The following is a 16,543-nucleotide window of genomic DNA, read 5'->3' as shown; positions in this document are numbered from 1 at the left end:
TGACCTGAACTGTGTCTCCCCACATTTCATATGTGGAAGTCCTAATTCTCAGAACCTCAGAATGTGACCATGTTTGAAGATAAGATCTTTAAAGAGGTTAGCAAATTAAAATGAGTCAATGGTTATGGAATAAGCTGTCTTAATTAAGAATCATCTCCCTAAAATATGCTGACCCAGGCAGTTGTAGAGGTAAGTTCTTTCAAACCTTCAGGGAATTGGAAATGTCTTTGCTATTTAAACTGTTCTGTAGAATAGAAACAAATGAAAAACTTCCAAGTTCATTTTATTAAACTAGCACAATCCTGATGCCATGGCTGGTGGAAGGATAAATTAGCAGGCTTGGGGGCACCTGGGTGGCTCAATGGTTGAACATCTGCTTTCAGCTCAGGTCGTGATCCCAGGTCCTGAGATCAAATCTCACATCCAGCTCCCCACAGGGAGCCTGCTTCTCCCTCTGCCTTATCTCTCTGCCTCTCTCTCTGTCTCTCAAATAAATAAAAATAAAAATCTTTTTAAAAAAATTAGCAGGCTTGTTCTGGAGCAGCCAGTAAGATAGAAGGAAATAAAGGTGTGATATCATGAAGTCACATAGATGACAATCAAAATAAGAACCCAGGAGAAGGACAAACATTATATGGTCTCATTCATTTGGGGAATATAAAAAATAGTGAAAGTGAATAAAGGGGAAAGGAGAAAAAATAAGTGGGAAATATCAGAAAGGGAGACAGAACATGAAAGACTCCTAACTCTGGGAAATGAACTAGGGGTGGTGGAAGGGGAGGTGGGCGGGGAGTGGGGGTGATTGGGTGATGGGCACTGAGGTGGGTACTTGACAGGATGAGCACTGGGTGTTATTCTATATGTTGGCAAATTGAACACTAGAAAGACTAGTTGCAATTCCAATCAGGGGATGATTTTATAAAAAAATAAATTTATAAAAAGAAAAAAGAAAAAAATAAAGTGGAGATAATATCTAAAAAAAAAAAACAAAAACAAAAACAAAATGAGAACCCAAAAGTGACTGCTGGATTAACAAAATAAGGGTCATTGCTGACCTTAACAAACATAGTCACAGCAGAGGCATGAGAACAGAAGCTGAATGGAATTGGCTGAACAGAGAATGTGAAGTGAAGAAATGGAGACAGTGACAAAGGGAAACTCTTTCAGGAAGCCCATGAAAGGGAACAGAGACAGGAGGCAGCAGCTGGAGGATGATGTACAGACAAGTAGGAATATTATTTAATGGTACATACTAGAGCTTGTTTGCATCCTAATGAGAATGATCAAGGAGTTGGAGAAAAACTGACAATGAAGAAAGGAGTAGAGACAATTATAGCCAAGATGATATGGAAACCAAAGGACAGTGGCCTTGGATGAGAGCAGGAATCTTTCATTTATAGTAAAAGGAGGAAAGCAAAGAATGTGGACATTTAGGAGTGTGCAATAATGATGTACATAAAGCTTTAGCCATAAGAACATTTATTGAAACATTGTTTGCAATAAAAATAAATAAACAAACTGAATGCCCAATAGAGGCATTGGCTAAATACACTAGAATATTAAAAGTGATGTAATATACTCACAGCTAACATTTACTTTATTGTAAAAACTGAATACTTCCACTTAATCTCAGAAACAAAACAAGGATTTTTCTCCTTTCTTTTTTTTTTTATTTTTCTCCTTTCATTACATTTCCATACAGATTGGAAATGAAGAAAGAAAACTGTCCTTATTTGCAGATGACATGGCTGTCTATGTATAAAATAAAAAAGAATCTACAAAAAAGTTCTTTTTTAAAAAAAATATTTACTTATTTATTTTAGAGAGAGAGAGAGATCATGTGTGTGCCCAAGGAGGGAGGGGCAGAGGGAGAGAATCTTCAAACAGACTCTCTGCCAAGTGCAGAGCCCAACATAGGGCTTGATATCACAACCCATGAGATCATGACCTGAGCTGAAACCAAGAGTCAGATACTCAACTGCCTGAGTCACTCAGGCACCCCACAAAAAAAGGTTCTTAGTACTAATAAGTGGCCTTAGCAAAGCCACAGAATTTAAGATCAGCATGCAAAAAATTAATTTCTATATTTTAGTAATGGAAAGTGAAATTTAAGCCACAATACCATTTATAATTCCCGGGGCCGGGCGGGGGGGTGGGGGGCGTTGTGTAGAAGAAGAGAGAGAGAAAGAGTTAAGTAACTGTAACACAATATGTACAGGATCTGTGTGCTTAAAACTACAAAACTCTAATGAAAGAAATTGAAGAAGATCTAAATAAATGAAGAGACATACCATGTTAATGAACTGTGAAGACTCAACATAGTAAAATATTAATTATTCTCAAAATGATCTACAGGTTTAGCATAATTTCTATCAAAAGTCCTGGCAATATTCTTTGCAGATTTAGATAGACAAGCTAAATCTAAAGTTTATACAGAAAGGCAAAGTAACTAAAATGATGTTTTTAAAGTATTACCTGATTTTAAGACTTACTATAGCTATAGCAATAAAGCTAATATGGGGCAGCCCGGGTGGCTCAGTGGTTTAGCGCTGCCTTCAGCCCAGAGTGTGATCCAGGAGACCTGGAATCGAGTCCCACGTCAGGCTCCCTGCATGGAGCCTGCTTCTGCCTCTCTCTCTCTCTCTCTCTCTCTCTCTCTCTGTCCATCATGAATCAATAAATAAAATCTTAAAAAAAAAACAGCTAATGTGGTGTCAGAAGAAGCATAGACACATAAATAAATGAAACAGAGTAGAAGTTTCAGGAATAGGCCCACACAAGGGTGGCAAACTGGATCTAGACCAAGATGCAATAGGCACCAATGGAAAAGGGGTGGTCTTTTCAGAAGATGACTGACCCATAATAGTAAGAGGATAAAATGACAAGCCCACAGACAGGAGATGGGAGAAGCAGAGGATTGCAAATCATATCTGCAAAACTCAAAGGACTTGTATGCAGAATACATAAAAATTATCTAGACCCTACAGTAAGAAACAAAAAAAAAAAATCTATTTCAAAAATGGGTAAAAGACTGGAATAGGTGCTTCACCAATAAAGATACATGGATGGCAAAAAAAAAAAAAAAAAAAAAAGAAGTCCATAAAAAGATGTGCAATATCATCTATTTGAAATAAATAGAAATAACTTTACACCAGTTTTATTTTTTTTAAAGATTTATTTATTTATGATAGACATAGAGAGAGAGAGAGAGGCAGAGACACAGGAGGGAAAAGCAGGCTCCATGCCAGGAGCCCGAAGTGGGACTCAATCCCGGGACTCCAGGATCGTGCCCTGGGCCAAAGGCAGGCGCTAAACCGCTGAGCCACCCTGGGATCCCCTACACCAATTTTAAAAAAACATATTCTACAAATTCACTGGGACACTCTGTTGAAGCTAAGTTGCCAAATAAGACGATCTCTATACTGTGTGGAAGCTCACGCAGGGAGGCTTCAATCAGCTCCAGCTGAGGTCCTTGCCAATAGCTCACATTAGTTGCTAGATGTGTAAATCAAGAGACCTCCATATGATTCCTGTCCTCAGCCATTGTCACATCCATCCATCAAAACTTCCCAGCTGAAACTGATACCCTGAAGCAGATATGTCTTTTCCACCATCCCCTATATGAACTCCTAACCTGCAGAATCCATGAGCACAATAAAATAGTTGCTCTAAGCTGCTAAGTTTTGGAATCATTACCCAGCAATAGTAACCAGAGCAAACTGGCCCTCTTTGTTCTCTCTTTAAAACCTACTGACTGCAAATCAGTGAGTATGCTTACTAAACATCTACTACGAAGCATTAAATTCCTCTCTGCTATGCACCCTTTCGTTTCTTCCTACCCATTGGGTTCTGCGCTTATGAAAAGGCATTATGTTGTTCCCAAACCTGTTTATGTCAGTTGTATTTATTATTATAATCATACAATTGATTTTAAAATTATATAAACCAATAAAATTTTGGCATCAAAAGAAAAAGCATTATTATAAGGAAAACTAAGGTGAATTCTTTGGAAATAATAAAAGCAAATTGATAAAAATGACTTCACTTAAATTAGATGTCGACAAGACAACTGTAAAAGATCGTTGAGGGGTTGAAAATCCAAAAGGATTCAGCATTCAGATTGTTTTAAAATGTCTTTAAGTTCTCATTCCCTTTTAAAAAAATAAAACCTACATGTTGTAGTTGATGCATAATATAGATGTGATTTATGTGAGAAAGACTAGTTGCAATTCCAATCAGGGGATGAATACTTAAAAGAAAGGAGTTGGCCCTACATCAAAAGGTTGGCAAAAGAATATACTTTTATATGTTTTAAGTTAAAATAAAGTGTTTAATACACTAACCTAGTACATTCACTCCTGGGTATAAACCTAAGAGAATGGAAACATATGTTTAAAAAAAACAAAACAACTTTGGGCAAAAATGTTCATAGAGTACTTATCATGATAACCCAAACTAGAAAACTAAATGCTTATCAAGAGAAGTATGAATAAGCAAATTGTGATATATTCCTACATGAAATAATACTTAACAGTAAAAGGAATGAATGCAACAACATGGATGAATCTCACAGACATGATACCAAATAAGCCAAACATAAAAGAACCCATACTGTAGATTTCATTTATATAAAATTCTAGAACGCAAAACTAATCTATAGAGACAGAACTTAGGAAACTTTCTGGGGTAATGAAAATGCTCGATATCTTGATAGGACACACCTGTATCCATTTGTCAAAATTGTATAGCTAAGATTTGTGGATTTTAATATAAGTAAATTTTACTTAAAGAAAATGGAATTTTAAAACTTAAGTGAGGGATGGGCAAGATAAAACAAGAATGGCAAAATGATGATAATTATTGATTAGTATAATGAAGGCATAATATACTATTCTTATTATTTTGTGTATGTTTGAAATTTTCCATAATAATTTTTTAAATTAGGGACGCCTAGGTGGTTCAGTGGTTGAGTGCCTGCCTTCAGCTTGGGGCGTGACTGGGGTCCCAGGATCGGCTCCCACATCAGGCTCCTTGCATGGGACCTGCTTCTCCCCCTGCCTATGTCTCTGCCTCTCTCTCTCTGTCTTTCATGACTAAATAAAATCTTTAAAAATAAATAAATAAAAATAAAATTTTAAATTAAAATGTTTAAGGTACATATTAAACTCTGATTCCCAGATTTAGCCAACTTTTTGATGAGCTGCCCAACTTCCTGCCCAAGTCAGGGGCCTCTGCCACACAGATCCTGTGTGCTCTCTCCAGAGGGCTGAGTCACAGCTCTGGTGTGAGGTCGGCACATGTGTGCTTTTAAAACCACAGCCTACTGCTGGGGAGAGACTACTGCTCTCTGCCACATATTCTAACACTTAACAAATATCTGCCTTGTTTTATAATTGATTCATGCCTTGGTACCTCATTAAAACTTTAAGTGAAAGGTAATGTGATATACCAGGAGAAGAAAACTTGAATTTTGTTATCAGGCAGAGTAAGGGCAAATCTCAGGTCTCCCATTTTTAATCTATGAGGCTTATGACAATTTAATATCCATGCCCTTTTCTGGCATGGGAGGGCCATGTAAAATGGGAGGGCAAAAATTGTGCACAGATTGCTGTTGTCCCCCTCTCTCTATTGCCCATTTTTTCATAGTAATAGAAGTCTTAGAATGTGTGTATGGTGTTGCAGAAAGCCAGCCCTCCCTGCAGCCAGGGGTGGCGGGATGACTGAGCTCTGTGTATGAGAAATAAAAGAATGTATTATGTGTCAGCTTCTAGGAATCTTCCTTAAAGTGAAAATGGCATACACTCTCTGCTCCTTTTTTATCATTCCTTTCCTCCATCTTGCTGCCTGAATGTGAATGGATGGCTGGAGATCCAGCCACACCAACTGGACACTCTAGGAGTAGGGTAGTGGTAAGCCAGCTGGACCCCAGGCACTTCAAAGCATCGTTCAGCTGGGCTACCATTCCTGCCCTCCACTGCCTATCTACAAACCTGCAGATAAAAAAGAAATGCATGTCTTCCTTTTTAAGCCACTGCTGGAGTCTTTATTACACAATTACAAGTGAAATTAAACCTAACTAACATGATAACAACTTCATATTGTGCAGTGATATGTGGAAATGCATATGTCCACAACACATATTAGGTACCAAAATAATACTAAATAATAGTCAGCTTTGTATCCTTTGAGTTAAAGTCTTGTTGGTTTTCTGTAAACTACTCTGGGTCTAGCATTAGATAACAAATAATTGTGGGAGTAAATTAAATATATCACACACAGTTTTTGTTGAAGGAAGACATACTGATCCAAAGGAGAATAATTAAAAATTACCATGGTTTATCATTTGGCCAGGCCAAGAATTGATGGGGGAAAACAATCATATATTGAGACAGACACCCTCATAAACATCAGTTTATGTTTCTGTTCAGTGATGTTTCTCACATCAGGACCATTGACTTTTGGGGCCAAATAATTCTGTCTTGGGTGGAGGGACAAGGGCTGTGCTGTGCATTATAGAATAATTAGAAGCATCCCTGGCCGCTACCCATGAGAGATGCCAGTAGCATCCTCCTTTCCATTTTCGGACAACCAAAATGTCTCCAAACTTTCTAAAATGTTCTCAAGGGGACAAAATCACACCCCTGGTTGAGAACCACTGCTAAAGATGGAGGTATAAGTTTATACAACTTCCCTAGAAAACAATTGATAATAAGTACTAGGAACTTTAAAATGTTTAAATGTTTTCATCCAGAAATTCTACTTCAAGGAAATAGTAAGTAAAGATGCACACACATCAATTTAGAAAGACAACCTCATTTCAAAATGAGCAAATGATTTGAATATATATTTCTCTATACAAATGGCCAATAAGCACATGAAAAGGAGCTTAACATCATTAGCCAACAGAAAAATCAAAATCAAAACCACAGTGAAATATCATTTTATATACACTGGGATGGCTAAAATCAAAAACACAGATTATAACAAGTATGGTGAGGATGTGGAGAAATTGGAGTCCTTACACACTGCTGGCAGGAATGTAGAATGTAGAATTCCAGCCACTTTGTAAAACAACAGCCTAGCAGTCCCTCAAAAGTTTACCATATGATCCACAGCTCCACACCTAGGTAGCTACCCAAGACAAATGAAAACATATGCCCACACATAAGCATGTACACGAATGCTCATAGCAGCATTAGTCATAATAACCAAAATGAATCAGTTCATCAACTGATGAACTGATAATTAAAATGTGATCTATCCACACATTAGACAATTATTCAGCAGTAAAAAGGAATGAAGTACTGATACACACTACAACATAGATGAACCTTGAAAACATTATGCTAAGTGAAAAAAAGCCAATATCAAAAAGTCACATATTACATGATTCCATTTATATTAAAAGTCCAGCACAGGCAAATCCACGGAGATGGAAAGTAAATTAGCAGCTGCCTGGGGCTTAGGAGGCTGTGTGGGGTGGGAAGTGACTGTTGATGGGTACAGGGCTCCCAGGTAAGGTGATGAAGCGTTCTAAAATTATCCCAAAATTGATTGTGGCAATGGTTGCACAATTAGGAACAATCTGAATGTAAACTTCAAACAGGAGAGTTATATAGTATGTGAATTGATAAGCCATTATAAAAATACATCATTAATATCAACAGAACAAAAAGATACGTGCCCAAGGATGTATGTTGTTATGAGTTATTTGTAAGATTTTAAAAGTCAAAAATACCTAAAGGCAAAGCAAAAAGAATGATAAAATAAATTATGTTTGCTCATATGTATAAGTATTAGGTAACCACTGTAAATCATCTTTTGAATACTTATTAACACAAGGAAACCTCATAGTGTAATCTTAAAAGAAAAGGCAGAACAGAAAACCTGCACTTAGACACACACACACACACACACACACACAATTTATTTAAAAAACCCACAATAGGGATCCTTGGGTGGCTCAGCGGTTTAGCGCCTGCCTTCAGCCCAGGGCACGATCCTGGAATCCTGGGATCGAGTCCCACATTGGGCTCCCTGCATGGAGCCTGCTTCTCCCTCTGCCTGTGTCTCTGCCTCTCTCTCTCTCTGGGTCTCTCATGAATGAATAAATAAATAAAATCTTTTAAAATTTTTAAAAAATAATAAAATAAATAAATAAATACCCACAATCAATGATGAATGGTTCATATTGGGTGGTGGGATAAATGATTATTTTTCTTCTCTTCTCTTTCTTCTATGGGTTCTGTATTTCCTACACTGCATAAATGTTTATAATCAGGAATTTAGTTTTTAAAGGTTGAGAAAGAAAATTTATTTCCAAAGCTGACTTAAAAAGCATAAACTATAAGAGCTGAATTATAGAACATGTGGTCAGACCTTCTAATTTTACTGATGAGGTAACCAGAGGGCCCCAAGAGGCGCACTGTCAGCCATCTCATCAGTGTCTGAACCTGAAACAATCATTTTCTTTTCTTTACTCCTTTTCTTTCTCTCTTAATGAACCCCCTACACACCTACACATACACACACACAAAGCACGAAAAAAAAAATGAGAGAAAACCCTTAAGGGCGTTATGCTAAGACACATAAGTCAAGCAGAGAAAGACAAATACCATATGATCTCACTTATATGTAGAGATCATAAAAAAAAAAAAAACTGTGCCCGTAGATACAGAAAACAGACTGGTGATTACCACAGGTGGGGTGTTAGGGACTGGGCAAACTGGGTAAAGTGGTCAAAAGGGGCAGACTTCCAGTTATAAAATAAATAAGTCATAGAGATGTAATGTACAACATGGTAACAGTCATTAGCAATATACCATATTCTACATTTGAAAGTTGCTAAGAGAGGAGATCTTAAAGTTATAAGAAAAAAATTGTAACCATGTGCAATGATGGATATTGACTAGACTTATTGTGGGATCATTTTGTGGTATACACATGTATAAAATCATTATGTTGTACACATGGAACTAATATAATGTTATGTGTCAATTGTATCTCAATTTTTTTAAAAAGCTGAAAAAAAAAGATTTGAGGGATTTCTTTTCTCAGATTAGATTCTGTTCTAAAATTCCTATAAAATTAGATAGAAAGACCCACTCAGCCCATTAGAGGGCGGTAGCAAGTCAGACCAGTCTGAGCCCTAAACACAGTGGATAAACTGAAGTGAGAATAAACATCATTCTTTGGCATCAGAAGCAGACAAACTTGACTAAAATCAAGCTGACCCTGGGATGACTGTCTTCAGTTTTCTCCAGCAAGTGTTGGGTAAAGGAGTCTGTTTGAAGTGGGGCATTCTGGTTCCCAACCCACAAGAGCAGGACATGGATGATGCCCCAGGGAGCTGCCCTATCAACAGCTCCCAAGTTTTTTCAGAGCAGCAACCCATAATCACCTCATTTTCTTGCTCCAAGTGTTGTCAGAGGGATTCTCCAGGCTCTGGCATCCTGGGAGGTAGACAGATGGAAGGCCGGAAGAACACAAAGTGAATCCTTCTATCAAACGACCAGCTGCTTGTACTGCTCCTTTGGGTTCCAAGCCCTCAGAACAAGAAGAGAATCAGGCGAGAGGCAAGAGCCCAGGACTGCTCAGCGGAAACAAAAGTTCAGAGAAATTTGGCAAGCCTCCCTCTTCCCAAATGATTCCCAGACGATGGTAAATTTGGAAAGTGGTCAGTGTTGAAATTGAGGTGCGTGGGCTTGGCTGCAAAGCCTGATTGCTCCCCTCTCTCTGCAATGTGTGTTAGTGAAAATGCAGTGTTGGCAAATAGTGCTCACCCTTTGCTCTTGAGCCCAATTAAAAAACCTTATCCCAGGTGAGTAAGGACCATGGCCTGGAAGATGACCCGTGTTCGACCCCCAGCTCTACCACTCACTGGTCAGGTGAACCTGTGGGCATTATTCAATCTCTCTGTGTCTTCATTTCCTCATCTGTAAAATGAAGGTAATAATAATAGTTCCTACTTCCTAAGTTGTCATGAGGATTTACATCGTCCCTGACTCATTATTAGTACTCAACAAATGTCAGCCAGTTTCTAGTGCTAGTAGTTACTGGATAAAGATCTTTTACCCTCATTTTAATTCAACATGCTGGGGTCTTTCCTATGAGGAAATCCGCTTTTAATTTAAAGACTCCTGGGGCACCTGAGTGGCTCAGTTGGTTAACTGCCCAATCCTTGATTTCGGTCATGATCTCAGGGTGGTGAGATTGAACCCGTTGCTGGCTCTGCACTCAGGAGAGAATCTGTTGCAGATGCTTTCCCTCTGCCCTCCCCTTCTCAAATAATAAATAAATAAATCTCTTTTAAATATAAAACAAAATAAAGGCCCTCATAAAGTTTGCTAGACAATCATTCAAATCAACCCAGGATTAGTACACTGGATAAACCCACATATTACACAACTAAAAACTGTACCTAAAATCCGCCCTAGGTTGTGTATGCTGACGCACATTCCTTTGCTCACCTAAGCTGCAGGTTGTGGAAGATCCTTCCCAAACGCAAATTTACTAGGATTGGATGTATGAAGAACATAATGTCTACCTTTTTGTAAGAGGCTCCATCAATAGTTGAAATGCCAAGTAATTCCTCATGATCCATGGTAGGACAAACACTCATTGTAAGATTAATGAGTATGATTCATTGTATTTTTTAAAGATGGCCACAACAGTATTCCTTATTACACACGGTACTTCCATCAGGAGTTGGGCATTTCCTCTGAATCTGGGAGGGCTTGAGAATATCATGTGACTTCAAGTCTAGTCATATAAGACAGTATGACTTCCTCCTAGTTTTCCTAGGGATGCTCATTCTTTTTTTTTAAGATTTTATTTATTTATTCATGAGAAACACACAGAGAGAGGCAGAGACATAAGCAGAGGGAGAAGCAGGCTCCCTACAGGGAGCCTGATGTGGGACTCGATCCCAGGACCCTGGGATCATGACCTGAGCCAAAGGCAGGTGCTCAACCACTGAGCCACCCAGGGGTCCCAGGGTTGCTCATTCTGGAAACCCAGCTGACAATGCTGCAAGTAAAACCAAACAGAACATAGAGGGGCTGTGTACAGGTTTCCATCCAGAAGCCCCAGTGGGGTCCCAGGCAGTAACTGCCATCAGTTGCCAGACATGTAAATAAGCAATCATTCAGATGCTTCCAGCTCCAGAGGCTGACTCATTTCCAGTCTTGGAGTCTTCCCAGCCAAGCCCCAAGATATCATGGGGTAAAACCAACCATCCCACAAAATCTGTGCCCTTTTTGACCCACAAAATCTGTGAGCACAAGAAAATGGTTGTCATTTTATGCCACTAAGTTGGGGGATCACTTGTTACATGGCAATAATAACTGAAATGCTAGCAAGCATGATTGTCTCATGTTTAAGTAGATTAGGCTTTAATGTCTGTGAAATAGCTCCTACTTTGCTGAAATCTTGAATTCCACAATAAGATACTTATTCTTTGGGTTAAAATATCACCCCTTTCGAAACATAGAGTATAGGCACAAGCCCAGTGTCCTAATTCAGGAGCTACCAACTATTAGTGGTGTATGACTTTGAGAAAAGCACTTAATATATGGGTGTTATGTTGCATCCCATCTCTCCAAATCCAATCTCGGTTCTTCCCCCAATCCCCAACCTGGTGTCTCAGGAGATTAACCTTATGAATTACATCAGTGAGCTAGCTTCCAGTTAGATGACCAGTGAGAGGCACCAGCAAGAGACCCAGAGGACAGCAGAATGAAATTGAGAAGAATGAAATTTAGTCCTGCAAAGGAAAAATGCTCTTATTTCTCCTCTCAACACTCTCAATAATTCTGGTCATCAAATGTGTAGAGAGGTTTTCCCACACCAAGCCATTCTCAGACACCAGGTGAGTGTCATACAATTTAACTCAATTCTGACACTCTACCTGAAGAGAGCATCAGATCCTATAAGACTGCTCCCAATTCAGATGCTTACTGCAAGCCCAGGTTGTCACCTGAACTTCTGACCAATGTACTGGCTATAAACTGAAAGTCCCCACGACCCCTCCTCAGGTTCAGTCATTTGCTGAAATGGCTCACAGAACTGAAGAAAACTACTCACTAGATTACCAGTTCATTGTAAAAGAATATGCCTCAGGAACAGCTAGATGTGAGAGATGCATAGGGCCAGATATATGGGTAAAGGTGTGGAGCTTCCATGACCTCTGCAGGCATGCCACCTTCTTAGCACCTCCACATGTTCACCAGCCTGGAAGCTCTCCAAACCCCAAAGTTGGTATAGCCTTCATTACATAGGCATGATTGATCAAATTACTGATCATTGGTGATTGAACTCAACCTCCATCCTCTCTACCCTCCCCAAAGGTTGAGGAATAATACTGAAAGTTCCAACCTTCTAATAACATGGTCAGTTCCTCTGGCAACCAGGTCCCATCTTTAGGGGCTTTCCAAAAGTCATATCATTAATATAAACTCAAGTGTGGTTGAAAGGGGCTTCTTATGAATAACAAATGGCACATTTACTGCTCTTATCACCCGGGAAATTCCAAGAAATGGGGATGAAGATGACATACATATTTCTTTTTTTTTTTTTAAGATTTTATTTATTTACTCATGAGACACACACACACACACACACACACACACACACACACAGAGGCAGAGACACAGGCAGAGGGAGAAGCAGGCTCCATGCAGGGAGCCCAATGTGGAACTCCATCTCGGGTCTCCAGGATCACGCCCTGGACCAAAGGCGGCGCTAAACCACTGAGCCACTCGGGCTACCTGACATACATATTTCTTATAACAGATCACAATATCACAATTCTTCTCTCCCTCTCTATGGGGTGGTCACAGTCTGGCAGCATCTCTCAGCTACAGGTCACAGGTCCTCTGAGGCAGTGCTCCTCATACTGCTCTTAATCCTTCCCTCTTCTTCTTCCTCTCCGTTCCCCCAACCACCACATCTCTCTCTCTGTCTCTCTCACCGGGTCTATGATTGCTCCCTTCCCAGCCACCTTAGGCTTTAGGGTCATAAAAGCATCACTCTACTAACTTCAATAACTTCCCTACACCCTTCCCACACATTTGCAAATAATTCCTCCAATAGCTTAATCATGTCTGCTGTATACTCTGGGGACCCTGACTAATGAGGAGTTTCTGATTCTTCACTGTCAAAAAAAGAATCCATCCATCCAGCCTGCATCCCAGATCAGGCAAGATAATTAACTGAGAGTCTCAGTCAGGACCAGTGACAAAGGGAGAAAGTACACTGAGCACTTCAAAGAGAAGGAACATAGTAGAAGGAATTGGTAACACCAAAGTCAGGAGGCTGAAAGAGCAAAAAGAGGATACTATGTAAGTCAGTTATCAGTAACAGCAGAGGAGTAGTGTTTTTAGGAACTGGGTGTTCCAAGGGGGAACCTCTGAATGGTTAATGCTCAGTTCCCTAAAGGCAGCACTGTGGGACCGGTGCTAATATCCTTACAGGCTGGCTCCACGTTGGTGCTGAGTCTGGCTAAATGCTGTCCCCTAGGCAGAAGGACAGTAACAAGAATGCAAACAGGAAGGAGTTTTCCTTGCCCTTCAATCTCCTCTTACTCTCCCAAATTTGCCTCCCATGGACAGAATCTCACACAAAGCCAGTTGGCATAAGTGTCTTAAGACCTGAGTCTGAAATTTCCCAGCCCAACATCAAAGATCAAAGTATGAAAGGTGGGGCTGAGGAGAAGATAACAGTAAATAACCAATATCTATGGGTAACATAGAAACTGTAGTTATTATTGTTATCCATAACTGAGAAAATTTAAACAGATATCCATACCTCAGAATGGACAAGTTGTCCCAGTCCTTTCCCCAGAGCAGGTTTAATAAAATCAGCCCATGATTCCCAAGCTTACCAAGGTTTTAAATGTTCTATCTATACAGTGCTTCCCCCAAAACAGCAAAATGCCCCATAAATTCCAACCAAACCTCCCAGACTCCTTTTATAACTAGAGCAGCAGTACATAAATTCTTTCTCATACCATAAGTGCCAGTGATGGTCTCAGAAAAGATGAGTGCCACCAAGTGTTCAGTGTCTAGAGCATGGTGATGTGTTGGGGGAAGCACGGGGTAGATTAACCAATGTCAGCCAGAACAGGGTCGCCAGCTGGTATGCTCCTCCTCCAACTTCCCCAAATGCTGAAGGCTAGTACTTCCCTCAACACACCATCCCCTATGTGTTAACAAGTAAAGCACTCAGTCCAGTACCCCAAAAGCTGGAGACCTATAAATTTCTGCAGATATCAACTCCTGCATTAGAGCAATGATTTTTGAACTATTTGTATCAATGTATGCTTTTCTGTTTTATTTTTGTGAATACACTCTGATATAGAACCCCAAATATAAATAAAACAGATAAAATTGGTTTGCATCAACTGGAATGGGAGGCCCCAGAAACTGGCCTGATGTAGCTGTGGCTCCCACATATTCCCCTAGAGTTTCCTGGGTCTCTGAGAAGCTTATTTTGATGCCCTCGAACTACAGCACTCTTGGTAAAGTTTAGTAACCTCTGACATTCTTTAGCATAGCTATAAAAGCTTATATGCATAATTATTCTCAATATTCGAACTACCAAAGGCTTTCTTCTCAGCACATTTATATTATAATCCCAAGTAGAAATTCTTCCAGTTTCTCCTTTAGACACACTCATCATGTCACACACAAAACCCTAAAACCCCACTGAACAACACATGTTTTTATACTACAGTATTCCCAAAGATCTCCAGACTCAAGTAAAATGGCAAAAAAAAAAAAAGTTGTATTTTGGGACTGTGTATGTGACACAGCCTCTTCAGGAGAGTGGCAGGGGCTGAGCTGCTCCTTCATTTTCTGCAGCCAACAGGGAACATGGAGAAGAGAATCATGCTGGATAGCATGTCAGTGCACTTGGACTATATAGTGCCAGTATTCTGCTTGAGGTAGTCCTTGTATTTCTTCTGGAACGTGCTGCTGTACAAAACCCATGACGGGATCAGGCTCAGGAAGATCCGCTTAAATAGACAAAAATATGAGTGTTTGTGGAAGAATGAAGAGCAAGCAAGTTAGAACAAAACATCTCAGTGTATATTCATCATCTTTAAAAATATTTTTCTGGGGCAGCCTGGGTGGCTCAGAGGTTTAGCGCTGCCTTCAGCCCAGGGTGTGATCCTGGAGACCCGGGATTGAGTCCCACATCAGGCTCCCTGCATGGAGCCTGCTTCTCCCTCTATCTCTGTCTCTGACTCTCTCTCTCTCTCTCTCTCTCTCTCTCTCTCTCCCTGTCTCTCATGAATAAATAAATAAAATCTTTAAAATATATATATATTTTTTCTGACTACTGAACTTAAGTCTCAAAATCCCTTAAGCACATGCTAAATTAAAAACTTTCTCAACAAACAAGATTTTCTCAGAAACCAAACAGTCACCTATAGAATCAGAACTGAGCAAATTCTAAATTAAGAGAACTTTGCCTCCAGTAACACTCTCCTCCCCTTTCTCCATCTCTCAGCAAGCACTCTTCTTCCTGGTGCTCAAACTCCCAGTGTCTTCAGGTTCTTTTTACCAAGGTTCTACTACAGTGAAATTCCAGAAAAGAGTTGGAAATGCTTTTATCACCTGGCACAATAGTAAAGTATAAATCATAACATGGAGCATTTGCTTGGAAAAGCTGAGGTGGGGGGAGCTTTGAGGAGGGCTTCAAGTCAAGGCATGAATGCTTAGTTGGATTCACATCACGCAGTAGACACAGGCATTGGAAGGCTTCTTGCCCTCAAATCATACCCATGTCCTGTAAGACAGGTCCAGGCCTCCAGAAGCAATTATTTTGTCCATAGTGTAATCCTGGGCACCCAACATTCCTCAACCTACCTACTCCCCACCAAACAACAGAATTTCAACCAGAGGAAAATGTGGGCTTTTCAGGGAGTGTTTCTATTCTTTAGACAGCTGAGATTCTCAGATCATTGCATTCATTGAGATATTTCAAAGCAGGGAACCAAAGATGGCTTCTGTGGAAACAAAATAGAACCTTTCTTCCTCTAGCCAAGCCAATGAGTGAATGCAATTTTTTTCCTCAAGGACTTCATTTTTCTGCTCTTTAGAGCTTTTTAATCAGCAAAATCAAGCACTTTCATTAGCTTTGTCTTAAACTAAATGTTTTGGCTTAGTGAAGTCAGCCATAAAGAAAATAAATTAAAATTCCAGGTCCCTAGAAGATGTTCTAAAAGGTCCCTTCTTTCATCCCCATTGTTGTTTACCTCCTCCCAATCTATAAGGAGTGTGTGGAAGACACCAGGAGAAGCATGGCATTGGACAAAGGTGAGCTTAAACCTGAGCTTCACCATTACTCATCAAGTGGCCTTGGGTAGCTGATGTAGCTCTGAATTTTGATTTCCTCAACTGTAAACAGGAGCCAAATGACCTATCTTACAAAATTATTAGAAGGACTAAGTAAAGTAACCTCAGGTATCTACATTAGAGGCTCCATTCCAGCCCCAGTTCCTGTCCCAGAACTCCTTGGGAGTGAAGAGCATGCTGTC

The 16,543-nt window shown here is 39.8% G+C and overlaps 1 protein-coding gene across 6 annotated transcripts in view; it reads right to left on the bottom strand.

The window, feature by feature from the left end:
* Positions 1–1,632: 1,632 nt before the first annotated feature.
* Positions 1,633–16,543, bottom strand: part of HSD17B3 (hydroxysteroid 17-beta dehydrogenase 3) — a 48,046-nt gene continuing 33,135 nt past the window's right edge. For all 6 annotated transcript variants that reach the window (XM_077903732.1, XM_077903739.1, XM_077903722.1 and 3 more), the window contains one exon: positions 1,633–15,016. In XM_077903732.1, the coding sequence (XP_077759858.1) occupies positions 14,918–15,016 (99 nt within the window). In that variant the 3' untranslated portion in view covers positions 1,633–14,917. The remainder of the gene's footprint in view (positions 15,017–16,543) is intronic.

This window comes from Canis aureus, chromosome 1 (assembly GCF_053574225.1).
Source record: "Canis aureus isolate CA01 chromosome 1, VMU_Caureus_v.1.0, whole genome shotgun sequence".
In the NCBI taxonomy this organism is placed as follows: Eukaryota; Metazoa; Chordata; class Mammalia; order Carnivora; family Canidae; genus Canis; species Canis aureus.
This window is presented reverse-complemented; position numbering and strand designations above follow the sequence as displayed.